The sequence below is a fragment of the Narcine bancroftii genome, chromosome 2 (assembly GCF_036971445.1).
Source record: "Narcine bancroftii isolate sNarBan1 chromosome 2, sNarBan1.hap1, whole genome shotgun sequence".
NCBI lineage: Eukaryota > Metazoa > Chordata > Chondrichthyes > Torpediniformes > Narcinidae > Narcine > Narcine bancroftii.
In genome coordinates, this window is record NC_091470.1 from 12,332,641 (window position 1) to 12,354,082 (window position 21,442).

Below are 21,442 nucleotides of genomic sequence, written 5' to 3' on the forward strand. Positions count from 1 at the left end.
AACTTGGTGCTGCAGGACTGACAGATTTTCTAGACTGTTGGATGTTAATCCTCTCAAAACCCCAAAATATCTTTAATTAAAAGATACAACATGATTTAATAACTTTTTCAGTGAACCAGATGGGTTTAAACGAAGTGCAAGAAAAGCTGGTGGGCTAAAGGGAGCGAAGAACAGGGCTGCAATGGGCCTGGAGCTCTGAACCGTGCGATAGGGGATGAAGTTGACAGAGGAATGGCTGCTTGATCACAGTCTGAAGCTTGGGCTCCAATTCAGCATGTACACAAGGTAACGTCTCCAACTGAATCAAGGCAAGTTGTAATGGTTATATTTGGTGATCATCAGGGTTGTAGAGTTCGCTCATCAGACGGTAGATGTAGGAGGGTGCATTCCCTCCAATGTTGGAGATGAAGAGTGTGATGAGTTCCGGAGGAACATAATCGAACACTGGGCAGTGAGCACTCACTTTACACAGAATCTCACCTGTAAGAAACAAACAACAGTCAGACTATCACCTACACGGCAGAGTGGGAAACAAGATGTTCTCTAAAATTTCAGTATGCCCATCAAGCCTGCTCCACCATTTTATCATGAGCTGATCCATTTTCTCAATTGGTCCCACTGTCCAGACCTCCCAGAAGAATTAGAGAAGCTCTTGACCAGTACAGAGTCACACAGCATACTAAGTCTGGGCCCCTCCCTCATCATTATGTACGCCTCAAAGGTCCCGTCAGCCTCCTGCACTCTGCAGTAAACAACCCAACCTATCCAGGGAGGCAACAACCCATCCTGTTCCTCTAACATGCAATGTTAGACAACCTCTGTGTCTGGTCTTGGCTGTAGCCATCTCCCTCAGTGATCAGAATCAAATCCCATTGACTGAGCAAGATGTCTCCCAAACTGCCTGGAGGTCACCCAGTCACTTTGTCTGGGTTGTCCCCTCGGAATGCACAGCCCCATGGATGGCCCACAGGGATGTCACCGCAACACATGAAACAACAGTTGCACAGCAGCCGGAATCCTGCATCCAGTTCTGGCCACCACACTTTAGGCAAGATGTGAAGGCACCAAAGTATTCCAGGGATAGAACCGTAGAACAATGCAGCACAAAAACAGGCCCTTCAGCCTTTCTGGTCTATGCTGAACTGTTTTTCCACCTAGTTCCATGGATCTGCGCCCACTCCATACCTCTCCCATCCATGTACTGGTCCACATTTTTCTTAAGTGTTAAAACTGACCCCACATTCACCACCCCAGCTGGTAGCTCATTCCACACTCCCACCACTCTCTGTGTGGAAAAAGTTCCCCCTCATGTTTCCCCTAAACTTTTCCTCTCACTCTTCACCCATGTCCTTTGGTTTGTATCTCACCCACTCTCAATGGTAAAAGCCTATCTACATTTATTCTGTCTATCCCCCTCATAATTTTAAATACCTCAATCAAATCTCCCCTCAATCTTCTAACCTGTTTAACCTTTCCCTGGAACTAATTAGTTGGAGTTACATTGCTGTGGAGAGATAGCAGGGGACCAGTTGAAATGCTCCTGAGAAGAACCCATGAGGAATTGAAGGACCGAGCGTACTCCTTCCACATTGCAGTAATGAAATGTGCAAACCCAATCTGGGCCACAACAGTGTTTACTGTGAAGATGAGCTCACAGAAATGGGAAGAAGTGCTGCACTCTGTCCAGTTTCAGAACACTGATTTACTGTGTCAGCTGCATGAGCTGGATCCGTTAACCCATTAACTGGAACACTGACAAGCTACTTACCATTACAAGTACAACTTGGAAGATTAAGAAAAGCTAAATTAAATGATTTAAAGTTGATCCCTCTATTATTCACTGAAGTCCACATTGCAGCGTGGGGGTGGGTGAGGGGAGGGTGTTTTTGCAGAACCCAGAGGTGCACACTCCCAGACCAGACCACCAGAATTCTCCACTAGCCGGCTCCCTGCGTCAAGTGGGAAGAGTGCAGACAGTAGCCATCCCTAGCCCATCGATGAACAGATCTAACCTTCTGTGAACGGTAGCACCTCCTGTGGTGAAACAAACTTGTGCACTGTGTTCTCTTCATTAGGGAACTGTAAATGAGAAACATATTAATGGTTTGAGAGGACGTAAACAGTAGGATATGCAGATTGTAACAGAACAGGGAGTTCTGGGAAAATATAAATAATTCCCTGAAAGTGGCATCACAGGTCAATAGGGTCATAACGAGAGCTTTTGGCACATAGATTTTCAAAATTCCCAAGTATTGAGTATTGGAGTTGGGAAGCAATGAAGTTGTACAAGACACTAGTGATGCCAAATTTACAGTATTGTGTACAGTTTTGGTCACCTAATTACTGGAAGGATATCAGTAAGGGGAAATTTTGACAGTACAGAGTTTGTATGTTCCTGTCAGGATTAAAGGCACGGTTAGTAGGCACAGGGAACCTTGGTTTTCGAGGGATACTGGGGATCTGGTTCTGTTGTTTAAAAAAAAGAGGCTCCTAAAGTAACCCTGGAAATTATCGGCTGGTGAGCCTGTCGTCAGTAGTAGGTAAATTATTGGAAAATGTTGTAAGAGATCGGATATACAATTTTTTGGATTGCCATGGACTTATTAGAGATAGTCAACATGGCTTTGTGTGTGGTCAGGTCATGTTTAACCAATCGTATAGAGTTTTTTGAGGAGGTTACCAGGAAAGTTGATAAAGGAAAGGCCATGGATATTGTCTACTTGAACTTTAGTAAGGGCTTTTGACAAGGTCTCGCATGAGAGGTTAGTCGAGAAAATTCAGATGCAAGATGTTCATGGTGAAGTAGTGAACTGGATTCGACAATGGCTGGACGGGAGAAGCCAAAGAGTAGTGGTGGATAATTGCTTCTCAGACTGGAGGCCTGTGACTAGGGATGTGCCTCAGGGATCGGTGCTGGGACCATTGTTGTTTGTTATCAATGGTCTGGATGATAATGTGGTAAATTGGATGAGCAAGTTTGCAGATGACACTAAGATTGGACGTGTTGTGGACAATGAAGGTTTTCAAAGCTTGCAGAGGGATCTGGACCAGCTGAAAAATGGCAGATAAAATTTAATGCAGACAAGTGTGAGGTGTTGCAGTTTGGAAGGATAAACCAAGAAAGGACGTACACAGTGGACGTACACAGTGAATGGTCGGGCACTAAGGAGTATGGTAGAACAGAGGAATCTGTGGTGTCACAGATGTATAGGGTTGTAAAGAGAGCTTTTGGCCTGTTGGGATGTAATGGTAAAGTTGTAGTGAGGCCAAATTTGGAGGATTGTGTGCAGTTTTGGTCACCTAACTACAGGAAAGATATCAATAAGATAGAAAGAGTGCAGAGAAGATTTACTAGGATGTTGCCCAGACTTCAGGAACTGAAGGTTAAGACTTTATTCACTGAAGTTTTATAGAATGTGGGGAGATTTGATAGAGGTGTTTAAAATTGTAAGGGGAATAGACACTGAGGGTAGGTGGGGAGATACAGGACATGGGTTAAGGGCGAAAGGGGAAAAGTTTAGGGGTAACTTCTTCACACACAGAGTGGTGGGGGTGTGGGGCGAACTGCCAGCTGAAGTGGTGATTGCAGGCTCAATTTTAACATTTAAGAAGAATTTGGAGGGGTCCATGGATGGGAGGGGTATGGAGGGCTATGGACTGGGTGCAGGTCAGTGGGACAAGGCAGAAAAATGGTTTAGCACAGACTAGAAGGGCTAAAGGGGCTGTTTCTGTGCTGCAGTGTTCTGTGCTTGTAATAAGATTGAAAGTGTGCAGATTTTGCATTTGGAATGGGCAGGACAGTCAGCATGGCCCTGTGCATGGGAATATTTTGAAGAGATGTCCAAGAGGGTTGATGGGCAAGCCATATTCCTCATCTACATTTAGTTCAGCTGGTCCTTTGATGAGGTCCCACATGGTTAGATTGCATGGGATCCTGGGTGAGCTGGGCCTTTATACACAGATTGGCTGGATGGTAGGAGACCTGGTAGTGGAGGGTTGTTACACATATTGGAGGCCTGTGATCGAGGCTGCTGCAGGGATCAGTGCTGGGTCCACTGGTGTTTGAAGTCTATATCAGCAACTTACATGACAATGTGGCTAATACAATCAAACCAGATTGATGATAAAGTGGTGATGAAGGTTACACGAGAGCTGGATCAACTGAAGTGAGCTAGTTCTCGCATCCACGTGATTCAAAGGCTGAATAAGCTGCAGGGCTTTGTGGAGTCAGTGAGGGACGTACGCTGGAAGTTTTGCTTCAGCAAGTTTCAGGAAGCCACAATCTTCCTCAAATGGTCAGTGAACAGGCAATGGGGCCGACGGACGGTGGTAACTTTGAGCTTATCCATCATGGGAGGACATGACAAAACATCGAGGTGTGATGGAACGTGGAGGTCAGAGAATGAAAACCGAGGGTTGGTGTACTGCATGTGGGAAGGTGTGTGGAATGTTGGGCTTTTTTGTGATAAAAGCTATGCTTTGATGCACTGAGAGAAGAGCCTACAAGGAGTGGCACCAGGTGTTTTGGCCTCCACTTATTGGGTTGACTCCTGGAATGGAAGGTTAATAAAGGGTGGAGCAGGTTGGGGCTGTACTCTGGAGGAGAGAGCAGTAAAGGATCCTGGGAGTGTGGACATGGGATTGGGGGCAAAGTATTGATGTGGATTGAGAACGGGCTGGCAGGTAGAAGACAGAGAGTTGGGATACATGGCTCGTTTTCTGAGTGGCAGGCGGTGACCAGTGGGGTGCCACAGGGATCTGTACTGGGACCCCAGCTGTTCACAATTTACATTAATGATCTGGATGAGGGGATTGGATGGAATATCTCCATATTTGCAGATGACACTAAGCTAGGAGGGGTTGTGTGCATGGAAGAGGGGGTCAGGAAGCTCCAGTGTGATTTGGATAAATTGAGGGACTGGGCAGATCCATGGCAAATGCACGACAATGTGGATCAATGTGAGGTTATCCACTTTGGTCATACAAACCAGAGGGCAGATTACTATTTGAATGGCAATCGATTAAGAGATGGGCAAGTGCAGAGAGACCTAGGGGTACTTGTACACCAGTCTCTGAAGGCGAGCATGCAGGTACAGCAGGCGGTTAAAAAGGCAAATGGTATGTTGGCCTTCATATCAAGAGGGTTTGAGTCTAGGAACAAGGATACCTTACTGCAGCTGTACAGGGCCTTGGTGAGACCCCACCTGGAGTATTGTGTGCAGTTTTGGTCGCCTTATCTAAGGAAGGATGTTCTTGCAATGGAGGGAGTGCAGAGGCGATTCACCAGGCTGATACCTGGAATGGCAGGAATGACTTAGGAGGAAAGATTGCGCAAATTGGGATTGTACTCGCTGGAGTTTAGAAGATTGAGAGGGGATCTCATAGAGACATATAAAATTCTGGCAGGACTGGACAGAATGGATGCGGAAGGAATGTTTCCAATGGTGGGGGAGTCCAGAACCCGGGGCCATGGTTTGAGGATAATAGGCAAACCATTTAGGACCGAGATGAGGAGGAATTTCTTGACCCAGAGGGTGGTGAATCTGTGGAATTCATTGCCACAGAGGGCAGTACAGGCAGGTTCATTAAATATATTTAAGAGGGAATTAGATCTATTTCTTTTGTATAAGGGTATTAAAGGTTACGGAGAGAAGGCGGGGACACCATGATCTCGTTGAATGGCGGAGCAGGCTCAAAGGGCCGAATGACCTACTCCTGCTCCTATCTTCTATGTTTCTATCTCTAGATCCAGGGCTCGGTTTCCCAATAGTATCACCAATTTCAGGTTGAGGTGAGGAGGGCCACACATCTTTGGCATTCTCTTGCAGGCAGCTGCAGTGGCCAAACAGGAGCTGAGGGATGGGTGAGAGCAGGAAAGGTTGGGATGAGTAGACTCCCTACGAGTGACAGGATTATTCCTGGGCAGGCACAGGGCGGATGGGCTGAAAGACACAAGGGAGAAATCTGCTTGCAGCTGGAGATCTACCTGTGGACACAGCTTACACATGGCAGCACAGACAATGAGAGGAGTGGAATGGTGTCTGGCTGCTAGGGCAAGTGTGTGGGCCCCGTTCACTGCTCGTAGACCCCCGTTGGCGAGGATGGTCTTGGTCCCAATGATGACCTACAGCAACAGCAGAAAAGGTATGTCACACATTGCCTCCCCCATCCCCAACCCACTCCTCCTGTCTTGTCCTCTTCAATGCTGCCCCTCATCATTTTCCACCCTTGCCCAGCATGTCACATCAATCCCCAGTGCCCCAGCCTCATCTCCCCACGTGCCCACCCACCCCCACGTGCCCACCTGTCCCGTCAGGCTCCTACCTTGTTGACACGTGACATAACAGCGAAGATGGCAGCGTCTGTAATGACGGTTGTTTCAATGCCAACAGCAGAAAGAGCTGTAGCCATTTCATGACCCTGGAAGCCGGAGACTGGTGTTAGTGTCTTGTCCCGCAGCCTGTAGCTTCCCCATCAGGGGAAGGTGGGAGCCTTGTGTGAGGACCGGGTGGGGGTGTCAGAAGGAACCTGGATCTGGAATGCCTCGGGTGGTGGGACAGAATCTTGGGACAGAAGGGGAACGGCAGGGAGCTGAGGTCTTACCCTCCCCACTCACCTGGCAGTAAGGAGCGCACTCAGCCACAATCACATGGAAGGTGCGCTTTCGAGCAGCTTCTTCAAGGAAAGCTTGAACAGTGGGGGACCAGCCCAGGGTCATGATCACCTCGTTGGAGTGGATGTGCTCCAGTGCTTGCATTGAAATGCTATCCATGCTCCCCTCTGCACAACACCAGACAGCAGCTCATCAGAGTGGCACTTAGCAAGATCCCCCTGCATGTTCCTTTAAACATTAACACAGGGCTGTCCTGCCAAAAATGCCTTTGATACATAATTAACCTTTTCCTTTCTCAATGGATAATTAATTTTTAAACATTAGGTCTCAGAAAGGTTGTTAAGGGGGAAGGAATTTAATGTCATTTGAACAATTAAAAAATAAATATGGGATACAAATAATACTTTTTTGTTATTATTAATTAAGAGATGAACTGGCTCCAACAATGTTATTACCAAAATGTGCTGATGTGGAAATGCTGATTCGCAATGGACATATAAAGGAGTTTGTTTCAGAAGGGGACTGGATCCACAGGTCCGGACAGCGACGGGTGACAGATCTAAATATTAATATTGTCGATCAAAATTGGTCAGATCTACGCCAAGATAGTTTGACAAATACAATAAATGTTAGATATAGATTAGTTCAATATAGCCATCTACATCAATTATATCACATGCCACAGAAGTTAAATAGATTGAAATCAGGTTTATCAGATCAGTGTTTTAGATGTGGCCAGGAGATCGGTTCTTTTGGACATTCCTGACCTAAACTGGGATCTTTTTGGATAAATTTGGCAATATTTTTAGAAGAGGTTACAGGAATTAAATTCACACAAAACCCAATGTTATTTGTGTTAGGTGACATTGAAGGGATACGACCAACATTGAAATTATCCCTATATCAAAAAGAATTTGTAAAGATAGTGTTGGCAGTAGCAAGAAAATGTCCAGCAGTAATGTGGAAATTGGACCCCCACCTGGGTATGGAGCGATGGAATGCAGAAATGCACACCAACGTCCCCCCTGGAGAAGATCACATAATCTGAGAAATAAATAGGATGTATTTTTGAAAATTTGGTGCCCATATTTACAAATTGTGGGAATTGTAGATGTTTTCCTTAAACTTTGAAACCTCGTTAAACTCCTTGGAAATATTAAAAGATACAAGTGGCCAGAGCCATGTGGTGAGGGGGTGTCCTCCGGCAGCCAGGTCTCTATTTTGGTTTTTCTTACTTACTTTTTAAATCGCTTTTTTTTGGGATTTAGTTAAGGGAAGAGGGGTTGGGTTGGGGTTTTATACCATCGTGTATAATGGACTCAGTATTTGACTGTTGTATTTTACACCTGGCTACGATTACATGTATGGGAAAATTTTTTAAATAAAATTTTCAAAAAGCAAAAAACATTAACTCTCCTCCCAATTAATACAAGCCCCAACCCCCAGGGAGTCCACAGCCAATGGGAGACCGCGTGCCATAGGATGTCTTAGCCCCACCCTGATATGTCAGATCATCCCTCCATGAGGATGTGCTCTCAGCCTTCTACTGACCTAGTCTGTGCCAAACTATTATTCTGCCTGGTCCCACTGACCCCATACCTCTATCCCTCCCATCCATGGACCTATCCAAATTCTTCTTCAATGTTAAATTTGAGCTCGCATTCACCACTTCAGCTCGTTCCACACTCCCACCACTCTCTGTGTGAAGTTCCCCCTCGTGATTCCCCTCAACTTTCCTTTCCCCTTTCACCCTTAACCCATATCCTCTGTTTCTCCCCATCTGCCCTCAGTGGATAAAGCCGACTACATTTACTCCATCTAATCGCACCATAATTTTGTATACCTCATTCTCTGATCCCTCAGCTCATAAAGTCCTAACCTGTTTAACCGTTCCTGATTACTCAGCTCCAAGTCCCAACAACATCCCTGTAAATCTCTGAATTCTTATCGAGGTCCTTTCCTATAGTTAACTGCATACTATACTCCAAATGTGGCCTCACCAATGTCTTGTACAACTTTACCTTAACATCACAGCTCTTTTACTCAAAGATTTATGAAGGCCAAAATGCCAAAGACTCTCTTCCACCTGTAACACCACATTTAGGGGATCTTCCACCTCCAGCCTCAAATTGGCTGACACCACAGCGGTGAACCAGGGATCAAAGAACCATGAGGTAGAGTGTAGGGAGGAGTCTAGTACCAGGATAACAACCCCTCTCTCAATGTCGGTAAGGCAAAGGTGCTGATCTTGCATCCATGGCACAAAGATGGGAACACACAGTGATCTGACCAGAACCAACAATGTTAATGCAACACTCGAGACCATAACACCCCTAGTTCCTCATAAGACTAATGAACTCGATCTGTCCCCTTGTCCCTTGTGCACCATTGCGAGCAAGACTTGCTGAGCGTTTCACAGTCTGGGACGGGAGCCAAAGATCGGAAGGAGCTGCAGAAGGTGGTGAACACAGCACAAAACATCAAACAAACTTCACTCCCCTCCATCTCCCACTCCCCTCCATCTCCCACTCCCTGGAAAATTAAATTTATTTTAAAAAAATTTATACGTACAGCACAGTAACAGGCCCTTTCAGCCCATGAGCCCATGCTGCCCAATTACACTCAATTAATCTATAGCCCCCCCCCATCCATTTCAAACAGTGGGAGGAAACCGGAGCCCCCGGGAAAACCCACACAGACATGGGGAGAACGTACAAACTCCTTACAGACAGCGCAGGAAAAGCAGCCAAGGTACATCACACCCCACACAAACACTCCTCCTCATTGAGGAGAATCACTCAGCCACTGGCTAAAAGTTTTCCTTCCAGCTGCCATCGTCTCCTGAATGAACCCATCTCTATTCTCAGGCTGCCCTGGCTTGATGTTAATGGATCCTATCACTCTTCACTGTAAACATGCCCTTGTCTCTACGTTACTGTTGACCAATTAGATTGTTCACAGAACCCTGCTCACGGTGCCAGGAATGACGCGATAACGAACGGTGACCTGATGCTGTGGGGCTTTGACACTCTGAGTAATTCACCGCCATCACCTACCGAGCTCAGTCAGCAGCTCGTTAATTGCTTCGATCACGTTGGCTCTCAACGGTGGGAAAGTCTCGCTGAAATCCTCGCTCTGACTGCCGGAGGTGAGCAACTTGTGCAGAGATTCCTGGTCCATCTCCTCATTGTGGCCCCGTAACCTGTGATGGAACCAAAATTCCGCACCAGCTCTGTTCCCAGCGGTGTCCCTGTGGTGCTCAACCCACCACCCCATCCCCCTCCCCCTGGTGCTCACCCCACCACCCCATCCCCGTCCCCCTGGTGCTCACCCCATCCCCCTCCCCTGGTGCTCACCCCATCCCCCACCCCTGGTGCTCACCCCACCACCCCATCCCCCTCCCCCTGGTGCTCACCCCACCACCCCATCCCCCTGGTGCTCACTCCACCACCCCATCCTACTAACCCAGTTCCCACTTCCCCCACCCCCTCCCCCCACCCCCCCTCCCTCACCTGCTGTACTCCTCACGGATGATCTTCATCACCCGTCGGATGATGTTCCCCACCGTAGTCTCCGAGGGCTGGGCGGTGATCACCTTCCGGCCTTCCACCCGGATAATGTCCAGCAGTTCCCCTGGGAGGGGGGGGGGGGTAGATGACGGGGTCACTCAACACATTGCGGCGATAAACACCCGGCCTGGGAAGGGGGGGAGATAAACACTCGGCCCCGGGGGAGGGGAATAAACACCCGGCCCGAGGGAGGGGAGATAAACACCCAGCCCCGGGGGGGGGATAAAACCCGGATCGGCGGGTATAAAACCCAGCACCGGGGGAGGGCAGATAAACACCCGGCCCGGGGGAGGGGAAATAAACACCCGGCCCGGGGGAGGGGAGATAAACACCCGGCCCGGGGGGAGGGGAGATAAACACCCGGCCCGGGGAGGGGAGATAAACACCCGGCCCGGGGGAGGGGAGATAAACACCCGGCCCGGGGGAGGGGAGATAAACACCCGGCCCGGGGGAGGGGAGATAAACACCCGGCCCGGGGGAGGGGAGATAAACACCTGGCCCCGGGGGAGGGGAGATAAACACCCGGCCCGGGGGAGGGGAGATAAACACCCGGCCCGGGGGGAGGGGAGATAAACACCCGGCCCGGGGGAGGGGAGATAAACACCCGGCCCGGGGGAGGGGAGATAAACACCCGGCCCGGGGGAGGGGAGATAAACACCCGGCCCGGGGGAGGGGAGATAAACACCCGGCCCGGGGGAGGGGAGATAAACACCCGGCCCGGGGGAGGGGAGATAAACACCCGGCCCGGGGGAGGGGAGATAAACACCCGGCCCGGGGGAGGGGAGATAAACACCCGGCCCGGGGGAGGGGAGATAAACACCCGGCCCGGGGGAGGGGAGATAAACACCCGGCCCGGGGGAGGGGAGATAAACACCCGGCCCGGGGGGAATAAACACCCGGCCCGGGGGAGGGGAGATAAACACCCGGCCCGGGGGAGGGGAGATAAACACCCGGCCCGGGGGGGAATAAACACCCGGCCCGGGGGAGGGGAGATAAACACCCGGCCCGGGGGGAAATAAACACCCGGCCCGGGGGAGGGGAGATAAACACCCGGCCCGGGGGAGGGGAGATAAACACCCGGCCCGGGGAGGGGAGATAAACACCCGGCCCGGGGGAGGGGAGATAAACACCCGGCCCGGGGGAGGGGAGATAAACACCCGGCCCGGGGGAGGGGAGATAAACACCCGGCCCGGGGGAGGGGAGATAAACACCCGGCCCGGGGGGGAGATAAACACCCGGCCCCGGGGGAGGGGAGATAAACACCCGGCCCGGGGGAGGGGAGATAAACACCCGGCCCGGGGGGAGATAAACACCCGGCCCCGGGGGAGGGGAGATAAACACCCGGCCCGGGGGAGGGGAGATAAAAACCCGGCCCGGGGGGGGAGATAAACACCCGGCCCCGGGGGAGGGGAGATAAACACCCGGCCCGGGGGAGGGGAGATAAACACCCGGCCCCGGGGGAGGGGAGATAAACACCCGGCCCGGGGGAGGGGAGATAAACACCCGGCCCGGGGGGGGAGATAAACACCCGGCCCCGGGGGAGGGGAGATAAACACCCGGCCCGGGGGAGGGGAGATAAACACCCGGCCCGGGGGAGGGGAGATAAACACCCGGCCCGGGGGAGGGGAGATAAACACCCGGCCCGGGGGAGGGGAGATAAACACCCGGCCCGGGGGAGGGGAGATAAACACCCGGCCCGGGGGAGGGGAGATAAACACCCGGCCCGGGGGAGGGGATATAAACACCCGGCCCGGGGGAGGGGAGATAAACACCCGGCCCGGGGGAGGGGAGATAAACACCCGGCCCGGGGGAGGGGAGATAAACACCCGGCCCGGGGGGGAATAAACACCCGGCCCGGGGGAGGGGAGATAAACACCCGGCCCGGGGGGGGGAAATAAACACCCGGCCCGGGGGAGGGGAGATAAACACCCGGCCCGGGGGAGGGGAGATAAACACCCGGCCCGGGGAGGGGAGATAAACACCCGGCCCGGGGGAGGGGAGATAAACACCCGGCCCGGGGGAGGGGAGATAAACACCCGGCCCGGGGTAGGGGAGATAAACACCCGGCCCGGGGGAGGGGAGATAAACACCCGGCCCGGGGGGGATATAAACACCCGGCCCCGGGGGAGGGGAGATAAACACCCGGCCCGGGGGAGGGGAGATAAACACCCGGCCCGGGGGGGGAGATAAACACCCGGCCCCGGGGGAGGGGGAGATAAACACCCGGCCCGGGGGAGGGGAGATAAACACCCGGCCCGGGGGAGGGGAGATAAACACCCGGCCCGGGGGAGGGGAGATAAACACCCGGCCCGGGGGAGGGGAGATAAACACCCGGCCCGGGGGAGGGGAGATAAACACCCGGCCCCGGTGGGGGTTTGGGTCGGTACCTGCGCTCCCCCACCGGCTCTGGGCCACGATCCGCCGCAGCAGCCCCGCTGTCGCCGCAGCCACGGCCCCGGATCCGCGCAGCTCCCCGCGGCTAAGCCGCCCGGTGAAGGCCGCCACACTCTCCGCCACGTCCTGCTGCACGGCCGGCATCGCCCCGCTCCGCTCAGCCCGGACCGCTAACGGCCCCACACCGCCACCGCCGGAAGTGTCCTTCAGCTATTGGCTGCACTTTGAGTCCGCCATGTTGGTAAGGTCGCCCACTCCTGCCCGGTGGGGTCCGCCCCCCCATGTTGGTGAGGCCCCGCCCAGTGAGGCCCCGCCATGTTGGTGAGGCCCCGCCCAGTGAGGTCCCGCCTTGTTGGTAAGGTCGCCCACTCCCGCCATGTTGGTGAGGCCCCGCCCAGTGAGGCCCCGCCATGTTGGTGAGGCCCCGCCCAGTGAGGCCCCGCCATGTTGGTGAGGCCCCGCCCTGACCCAGAGTCGTACTCTGGAGGTCACCAGGTAATAATGGGGAAGCATTAAACCAAAAGGCCGGGATGGAGCGAGAAGAAGCAGAGATGGGTTCCGGAAACACTCTGGGTCTTTAAATCACTTCACTAACTCACTGGGGCTCAATCTCTGTTCATGGATTCTTCCGGTTCTAGTCTATGTCCATGTTACAGCAGCCAGACCTGGCCAACCCAAGGCAATCCTGGCCAATTCTGGCCAAACCCGGCCAATCCCGGCCAATTCTGGCCAAACCCGGCCAACCCTGGCCAATCCCAGCCAATCCTGGCTAATCCCGGTCAATCCTGGCCAATCCCAGCCAATTCTGGTCAAACCTGGCAACCCTGGCCAAACCCGGCCAACCTTGGCCAATCCCAGCCAATCCTGGCCAATCCCGGTCAATTCCAGATATTGTTTTATTCAGTGGAACATTATGGGCTAAGGAATAGGTTTACTGATTTGGAGATTTTCTCACTATATTTAGTGAATTTTAAGGTTTCTTAACCACCAATTCCATTCATTTAGCGACTTTTTAGAGATTTCCTGAATAATTTAGAGATTTTTTAGCGATTTTCCCGAATGTGGAATGCTGAACTTTTATTGGCAATATGGGAACCCTACAGACATGATGATTTGTCCATCCTAATGATTTATTCCAAGGGCCCGCCAGGCACCATTTTGTTGTTCAGTGATTAGTTACTTACCAGTGGGACTTGACTACGTTGAGGGCATTGCAGTGCTTACCTGAAGGCATTTTAATTGTATATTTTAGACCTTCTCAAGACTATTGAACATGGAAAAAAAGGTACACTCATGAGTGGTTATGAGATGTAAAAACTGGGTAGAGAAACTAGAGAGCGACCGTACGATATGTTGATGCAAGTATTGGGTGCTCTATAAAAACACAGAAGCTCCATTTAGTAGCCAGAGACAGTTCAATGTTCTTCTGTTGACAAAGATTGCAGACGTCCATAGGAGAGAAGGTAACATTGCACCCTTTGTAGCAGAAATTTCTGCCCTTAGGCTTTGCTGACACTTTAGCAAAGCAAATTTTCCTGACAGTAAAAACTCTAATAATCTTGCCCTTGGGAAAATAAAACACTCTGCCACAATCTCGATCTCCCAACTGATATAGGCGATGCGAACGATCGCTTGGTCATCGATGAAAGCAATGATATTTCTGTTTCCAACAATGAAGACGCTGTTTACATCCGGTACTGCACGGATGGCAGTTTCTTCAATCTGAGGCGCCTGCAAGCTCACACCAAGACACAAGAGCAACTTGTCCGTGAACTACTCTTTGCAGACGATGCCGCTTTAGTTGCCCATTCAGAGCCAGCTCTTCAGCGCTTGACGTCCTGTTTTGCAGAAACTGCCAAAATGTTTGGCCTGGAAGTCAGCCTGAAGAAAACTGAGGTCCTCCATCAGCCAGCTCCCCACCATGACTACCAGCCCCCCCACATCTCCATTGGGCACACAAAACTCAAAACGGTCAACCAGTTTACCTATCTCGGCTGCACCATTTCATCGGATGCAAGGATCGACAACGAGGTAGACAACAGACTCGCCAAGGCAAATGGCGCCTTTGGAAGACTACACAAAAGTGTCTGGAAAAACAACCAACTGAAAAACCTCACAAAGATAAGCGTATACAGAGCCGTTGTCATACCCACACTCCTGTTCGGCTCCGAATCATGGGTCCTCTACCGGCATCACCTACGGCTCCTAGAACGCTTCCACCAGCGTTGTCTCCGCTCCATCCTCAACATTCATTGGAGCGACTTCAACACTAACATCGAAGTACTCGAGATGGCAGAGGCCGACAGCATCGAATCCACGCTGTTGAAGATCCAACTGCGCTGGGTAGGTCACGCCTCCAGAATGGAGGACCATCGCCTTCCCAAGATTGTGTTATATGTCAGAGGTGCAGCAAAGAAGAGGTTCAAGGACTGCCTAAAGAAATCTCTTGGTGCCTGCCACATTGACCACCACCTGTGGGCTGATCTCGCCTCAAACCGTGCATCTTGGCGCCTCACAGTTCGGCAGGCAGCAACCTCCTTTGAAGAAGACCACAGAGCCCACCTCACTGACAAAAGACAAAGGAGGAAAAACCCAACACCCAACCCCAACCAACCAATTTTCCCCTGCAACCGCTGCAACCGTGTCTGTCTGTCCCGCATCGGACTTGTCAGCCACAAACGAGCCTGCAGCTGACGTGGACATTTACCCCTCCATAAATCTTCGTCCACGAAGCCAAGCCAAAGAAGAAGATTATTGATAACCGTAACCTTTTTGGAACTGGTTGAGTTCAAAGAATGAAACACTGATGCTCTTTGTGAGGCAGTTAAAAGATCTTTGAGTGAAAATGGCTTGGATTTACAAAGACTTCTTGGTGCTGCTCATCTCGTTCATGACAGGTATCATCAATGGGGTGTGTGCGGAATTTAAAGCTGAAGGGCCGACTTTGATCAGATCAGATGTGCTTGTCACTCGCTGCTGTGAGCGAGGGTCTTCTAAAAAACATCGATTTTTTTGTTCAAGAAACCTAAAATTAGTTTTCTCCCTCTCAGTTAGACTTGCAAAATACAAGGATCTTTATGCTGCATTGAATAGTGGACTTTCCCCATGAAAATTAGTTCAGTGTCGTGAGAGATTTATTCATTGAGTCAGCTATCGATAGAAGTTTGAAACCATGGCATGAATTCATTTTAATACACGAGCGAAAGGCGCTGCATGGCAGAGGTTTTGCACTGGATGTTTTGTGACCACACCAATTTCTTATTTCTTGTATTTCTCAAGGACAATAATACGAATAAGAAATTCGAATCAGAAACGAATGATCCCACTAAATTGCTAAATGATCTTGTTAATCTATTGGAATCCCTTTGCTCCAAAATTATTATCCCAGGAACAAGAATTACAGACAAGAGAGTGATTGAGAACAATTTAATGCCAAATCCCTATTTGGGTTACGTTTGAAACTGAAACACTGAAAAGCTTCCAGATGCAGAGCAAAAGAATATTCGGAGTAGATGCGTTGCATTTCTTTTGGGCCTTATAAGACAACTACGACAAAATGACTGTTTTGCAAACTATGTCCTCATTTAGCATCTCAATCCAGTTCAAAAGAGGCATCATTAGCTTGTGCCCAGATGGTGAACTGTTCAATTCCACACGTTCCAGTGGAAGGAAACATCAAGTACCTTATGGTTTTGGTCAGAAGTTGCAAGATATCAGGATAGTGTTGAAGAAAATCCCTCTGAAGGCCTCATAAATTTAGCCTTAAAGCTTCTTTCATTGCCTCACTGTAATGCCGATGGAGAGTGTTCGTTTCGCCAGATGAATCTCGTGAAAACAAAATTACAAAACCGAATGCACATCGATACCTTAAATCTATATTAGTGATTAGATATGGCAAAGGTAGCCACAATTACAACTTGCCAATTCGCCTCATTTCCAGGATCGGCTCGATGAAAGCTTACGAAACTTGTGCAAGGCCCATCAAGTGCATCTGTGACAGGGGGGATAGAGGGCGTGAGACAGGGAGGGGTGGGAGAGGTCTGTGACAGGGAGGAATGGGGATGGGTCTGGGACAAGGAAGGATGAGGGGGTGTCAGGAACAGGGGAGGTGGAGATGCTGGGCCAGGGACACTCACTCCTTCCACAGATTGTAGAACAGGACAGCAGGTGTGAAAACAAGGACTTTATTGATCAGTCTACAGCAGCACGTGAAGATGGCAGCAGAGCTCTAGTCCTCTGGACTCCCCACCCCCAAGCTCCATTCAATCCATCCCAACACCTTGGTAGGAAACCCGCACGTCCCACATTGGTGCCACCAACCCTCCAACAGCAGGAGCTGGGCTGGAGGCCTGAGGAAGGCCAGGATCCTGGTGTTTACTGTCGACCCTGCCATGTGTTAAGGCCAAACCCATTCTAACAAATAAATCACCATAATTTAGAAAGCAGTTTCCTTCTGGTCTTGTCCCATCTTTGCCTGTCTCAAATGAATTCTCTCCGACAGCACCTTCACCTGGACAACATTCACATCCACTGGTCCAAAAGCAAAATACCACAGATGTTCCCTTGACTGATTCGAGGCAAAGTGAGATTAGCTCGTTGATGTTCACTGGAATTGAGCAGAAAGTTGGAGGATGTCATAGGAACCGTGAGACCATTCCATCTGGCCTGGACATAGCCAGTTCCACTATTTGGGAACATCGGGGTGATGAGCGATGAACCTGTGGAATTCCAAACCGTGGAAAGGAGCTGAAGCCAAAGCAGTGTACTGTGTTGAAGGAGGGGGTGTTCTTGGGATTGAAGAGATGGTGGGATTCAGGGAGGGGTGGTCAGCCATGACAAGGAATGGGTAAGCAGGTTTGAGAGGAGGAAGAGCTTCCCCTTGCTCCTGTTTTCTATGGTTTCATGGAGGAATTCAGCAGGGACAGGCCTTTTGGCCCCACTCACCCATGCTGACCATGTTGGCATTCTATCCCATTGGCTTCATATCCTTCTAACCCTTCCTGTCCAAATGTCTTTTGTCTGTTGTAATGGCTTCTGCTTCTGTAGTTTCCTCTGTTAGCTCATTCCAGATATGAACCATCCTCTGAGTGGAAACATTGTCTTAAATCTCTCCCCCTCCCCTACAATCATCTGCCTCAGTCATGTATCTAGGTGACCAGATCTGCTCACAATACCCCGTCTCACCAACATCCGGTGCAGTTGAATGATGAAGACCCAACTTTGGTCATCTATACTCTGCTCAGTGAAGACAAGCATGTGCTTTCTTCACCATCATGTCCACCTCTGTGGCTACTTTCATGGAGCCATGCACCTGATTCCCTAGGGATTTCGGTCGTACAACACCCTCCAGGACCCTATCATTCACTGTGCAGTCCTACCCTGGTTTAATCTACTGAAGTCCAACCTCTCACACTCCTTGGTCAGCTTCCCAACAGATTTAGATCCAGTTGTAAACTCAGATATACCCCTTCACTGACCACAACACTACTAATTAATCAAGTTAACTGCATAACCACCCAAATCGTTAATACTGATACTAAACAACAGTGGACCCCATACTGACCCCTGTGGCACACCACTGGAGAAAGGCCTCCAATCAGAACAACCTCTACTACCCTCTGCCTCCTTGCACTGAGCCAGATTTGAATCATGCAATTGAACCTGCAATGCGGACCTTGTCAAAGGCCTTGCTAAAGTCCATATTTACAACATCCACTCTCCTGTCACTTCTTCAAAAATCTCTATCACATTCATGAGACACAGTCTGTCACGCACATATCCACCCTGACTGCCTCCAACCAGGCCCTAACGATCCAAACATTGGTAGATTCTGTTCCTCAGAATCCCAGCAATTTTCCAACCATAGACACCGCACTCACTGGCCAGTGGTTCCCTGGCATGTCCTTGCTGACCTTTTTAAATAATGGCACAGCATTCACCACCGTCCAGTCCGGCACTTCCCCGAGGCCAACGATGATGTAAATATCTCAGCGAGGGCTTTGCCAGCCTCCCAAGAGATGTGAGGATGGACCAGCAGACCCCGGTGATCGGTCCTCGTTAATGTGCTCCAACGCTGCCTCCCTGGTCCTTGCCATGTGGACCAGAACATATCAACCCATTTTACAAGATATCAGAGCAGAAGTTGGCCAATCGACCCATTGGGTCTGCTCTGCCATTTAATCATGGGCTGATCCATATCACTCAGCCTGTAACCCTTGAAGCCCATCGCTGTCTTAACTACACCCAATGCTCTCACTTCCACGGCCACCTGTGGCAACAGGTTTCACAGACTCATGCTAACATTTCTGAAGTTGTGCCCTCTTGTCCAAGACTCCCCACCATGGGGAACATCTACTCTGTCCAGGCCTTTCAGCATTCAAAATCCCTCTGTGATGTCCCTCCTCACCCTTCTCTCCTCCAATGAATACTGTCCAAGAGACGACAGACTTTCCTCACGTGCGAACAACCAACCCTTTCATTCCTGGTACCATTCAGCTCCTTGGCTGTCAGGTTCTCCTCCATTGTAAAAACTGATGAGAAATATTCATGTAAAAACTCACCCGTCCCCTGTAGCTCCACACACTGACAAGCCTTTAATGGGCCCAATTCCCTCCCTCACCACCCCATTACTCTTAATATTACCACAGAAACTCTGGGTATTTTCCTTTTTCCTGCTTGCAAGCTCCTACTTGTCCTATACTCATGGAGTGGACAGCTTAAATCTGCCTTCTGAGCTTCCTGACCAGAACCATGTCCCTTGTGAACCAGGGTTCCCTGATCTTGCCAGCCTTGCCCTCCATCCAACAGAAACATGGTGCCTCAACTCTTGCTCACTCACTTTGAAAAGCTTCCTCTTTGCAGCCACTGTAATTAGGTGCAATGTTAACTCGTTGGTGGGACTCGGAGGGAGGGTAGGGGAGGGGTTGTTACTCCTATTAGAGATCTGTAACTTGTGGAGCTCTGCAGGGTGGGTACTGGGTCCCCTGGTGTTTGTCGCCAATATCAACAATTACATAAGAATGCAATTAGCACAATTAGTACATTTGTGAATGACACCAACATGGGAGGTGTAGACCGGCCAATCTCAACTTGTTTTTGGCCATGGCCTCCTTAGTTTATGGGCCCCCTTCCCTAGGAAGCCATTACATTTGGTTTCCTCTGTACTTCTCTCCTACTGACTGATGTTACGTGAGGTGAAAAGAAAACCAGGCTGTTACTTAAAGGTGCTGTTGTCCCCAGGGTGGCCATCAGGAAAATGGCTGGTGTACCTGAGGCTGCAACAGGATTGAGGTTAACTGATGGAGGAGGCCAGGGATTGGCAGATGGGATTGAGCTCAGTCCAGTATGAAGTGTGGCAGTATTGTGGATACAACCAGGCCAAGGGTTTCACAGTAAACAGTAGAGCCCTGGGTAGAAAGACCTGGGGGGTGTAGACATATGAAATCACATACGGAGGTGAAGCAGGCATTTGGCACGCGTGCTTTCATTAGTCAGGACATTGAGTACAGGAGCAGGGATATCGTGTAAGATGCAATGGTTGCCAAGCCTGAGGATGGTCTCTGAGCCTGGGGACGGGTGGTCTCCGAGCCTAGGGACAGATGGTCTCCGAGCCTAGGGACAGATGGTCTCCGAGCTGGGGGACGGGTGGTCTCTGAGCCTGGGGATGGGTGGTCTTTAAGCCTGAGGACGAGTAATGAAAGCCTGGGGACGGGTAGTCTCCAAGCCTGGGGATTGGTGGTCTCCGAGCTGGGGAAGGGTGGTCCCCGAGCCTGGGGAAGGGTGGTCCCCGAGCCTGAGGACGGTGGTCCCTGACCCTGGGGTTGGGTGGTCTCTGAGCCTGAAGGGTGTGGAAATGATTCCCAGAGATGCTGACGGGTCTGGAGTGATCAGATAGGTAGGCAGCTGCTGCTTTGTCAGGTTGATGGAGGTGGTGAGAAGACAGTGGACAGAGGTTTAAAATCAAGAGAGGTAACATAGATGGAGTTTGTTTCCCAAAGATCCAAACTGTGAGCCCAGGGTGAGGGCCCAGGGTGGGGGCCGTGAGTGCCCAGGGTGAGGGCCCAGGGTGGGTCCCGGGGTGATGGCCCAGGGTGAGGGCCCAGGGTGAGGGCCGTGAGGGCCAAGAGTGAGGGCCCAGGGTGAGGGCCCAGGGAGAGGGCCCAGGGTGAGGGCCCAGGCTGTGAGCCCAGGGTGAGGGCGCAGGATGTGAGCCCAGGGTGAGGGCCCAGGGAGAGGGCCCAGGGTGAGGGCCCAGGCTGTGAGCCCAGGGTGAGGTTGCAGGGTGAGGGCCCAGGGTGTGGGCCCAGGGTGAGGGCCCAGAGTGAGGCCCAGGGTGAGGGCCCAGAGTGAGGGCCCAGGGTGAGGGCCAGGGTGAGGGCGCAGGGTGGGGGTCCAGGGTGAGGGCGCAGGGTGGGGGTCCAGGGTGGGGGCCCAGGGTGAGGGCCCAGGGTGGGGGCCCAGGGTGTGGACCCAGCAGGGTAAGGGCCCAGGGTGGGGGCCGTGAGGGCCCAGGGTGAGGGGCCAGAGAGAGGGCCCAGGGTGAGGGCCCAGGCTGTGAGCCCAGGGTGAGGGCACAGGCTGTGAGCCCAGGGTGAGGGCCCAGGGAGAGGACCCAGGGTGAGGGCCCAGGCTGTGAGCCCAGGGTGAGGGCGCAGGATGTGAGCCCAGGGTGAGGGCCCAGGGAGAGGGCCCAGGGTGAGGGCCCAGGCTGTGAGCCCAGGGTGAGGTTGCAGGGTGAGGGCCCAGGGTGTGGGCCCAGGGTGAGGGCCCAGAGTGAGGCCCAGGGTGAGGGCCCAGAGTGAGGGCCCAGGGTGAGGGCCAGGGTGAGGGCGCAGGGTGGGGGTCCAGGGTGAGGGCGCAGGGTGGG

At 51.4% G+C, this 21,442-nt stretch overlaps 2 protein-coding genes across 5 annotated transcripts in view; one reads left to right on the forward strand and one right to left on the reverse strand.

Annotated features, from left to right (window-relative positions):
- Positions 1-71: 71 nt before the first annotated feature.
- eif2b2 (eukaryotic translation initiation factor 2B, subunit 2 beta) lies at positions 72-12,831 on the reverse strand. The gene is made up of 8 exons (XM_069915871.1): positions 12,570-12,831; positions 10,126-10,246; positions 9,670-9,815; positions 6,617-6,780; positions 6,325-6,420; positions 5,987-6,124; positions 2,013-2,079; positions 72-480 (listed from the first exon to the last, which is right to left on the reverse strand). Exons 1-8 carry the CDS (start codon positions 12,718-12,720, stop codon positions 323-325), a joined length of 1,041 nt encoding a protein of 346 aa, XP_069771972.1. The 5' UTR covers positions 12,721-12,831; the 3' UTR covers positions 72-322.
- The window catches only part of tmem63c (transmembrane protein 63C), a 218,466-nt gene continuing 209,577 nt past the window's right edge, over positions 12,554-21,442 (forward strand). For 3 of the 4 annotated variants that reach the window (XM_069915866.1, XM_069915868.1, XM_069915870.1), the window contains exon 1: positions 12,554-12,817. The gene's annotated coding sequence lies outside the window, so the exon portion shown is untranslated. Of the gene's footprint in view, positions 12,818-13,014; positions 13,072-21,442 lie in introns of those variants that run through there. The other variant, XM_069915867.1, reaches the window with a different exon arrangement.

Coding starts and splice junctions, on each gene's coding strand:
- eif2b2 (XM_069915871.1), bottom strand. CDS start 12,720: ATGCCGGCCGTGCAGCAGGACGTGGCGGAGAGTGTGGCGGCCTTCACC. Junction 6,781..9,669: donor CGAGCTGCTGACTGAGCTCG/GTAGGTGATGGC, acceptor GGTGTTGTGCAG/AGGGGAGCATGGATAGCATT. Junction 6,125..6,324: donor TTATGTCACGTGTCAACAAG/GTAGGAGCCTGA, acceptor CTGTTGCTGTAG/GTCATCATTGGGACCAAGAC.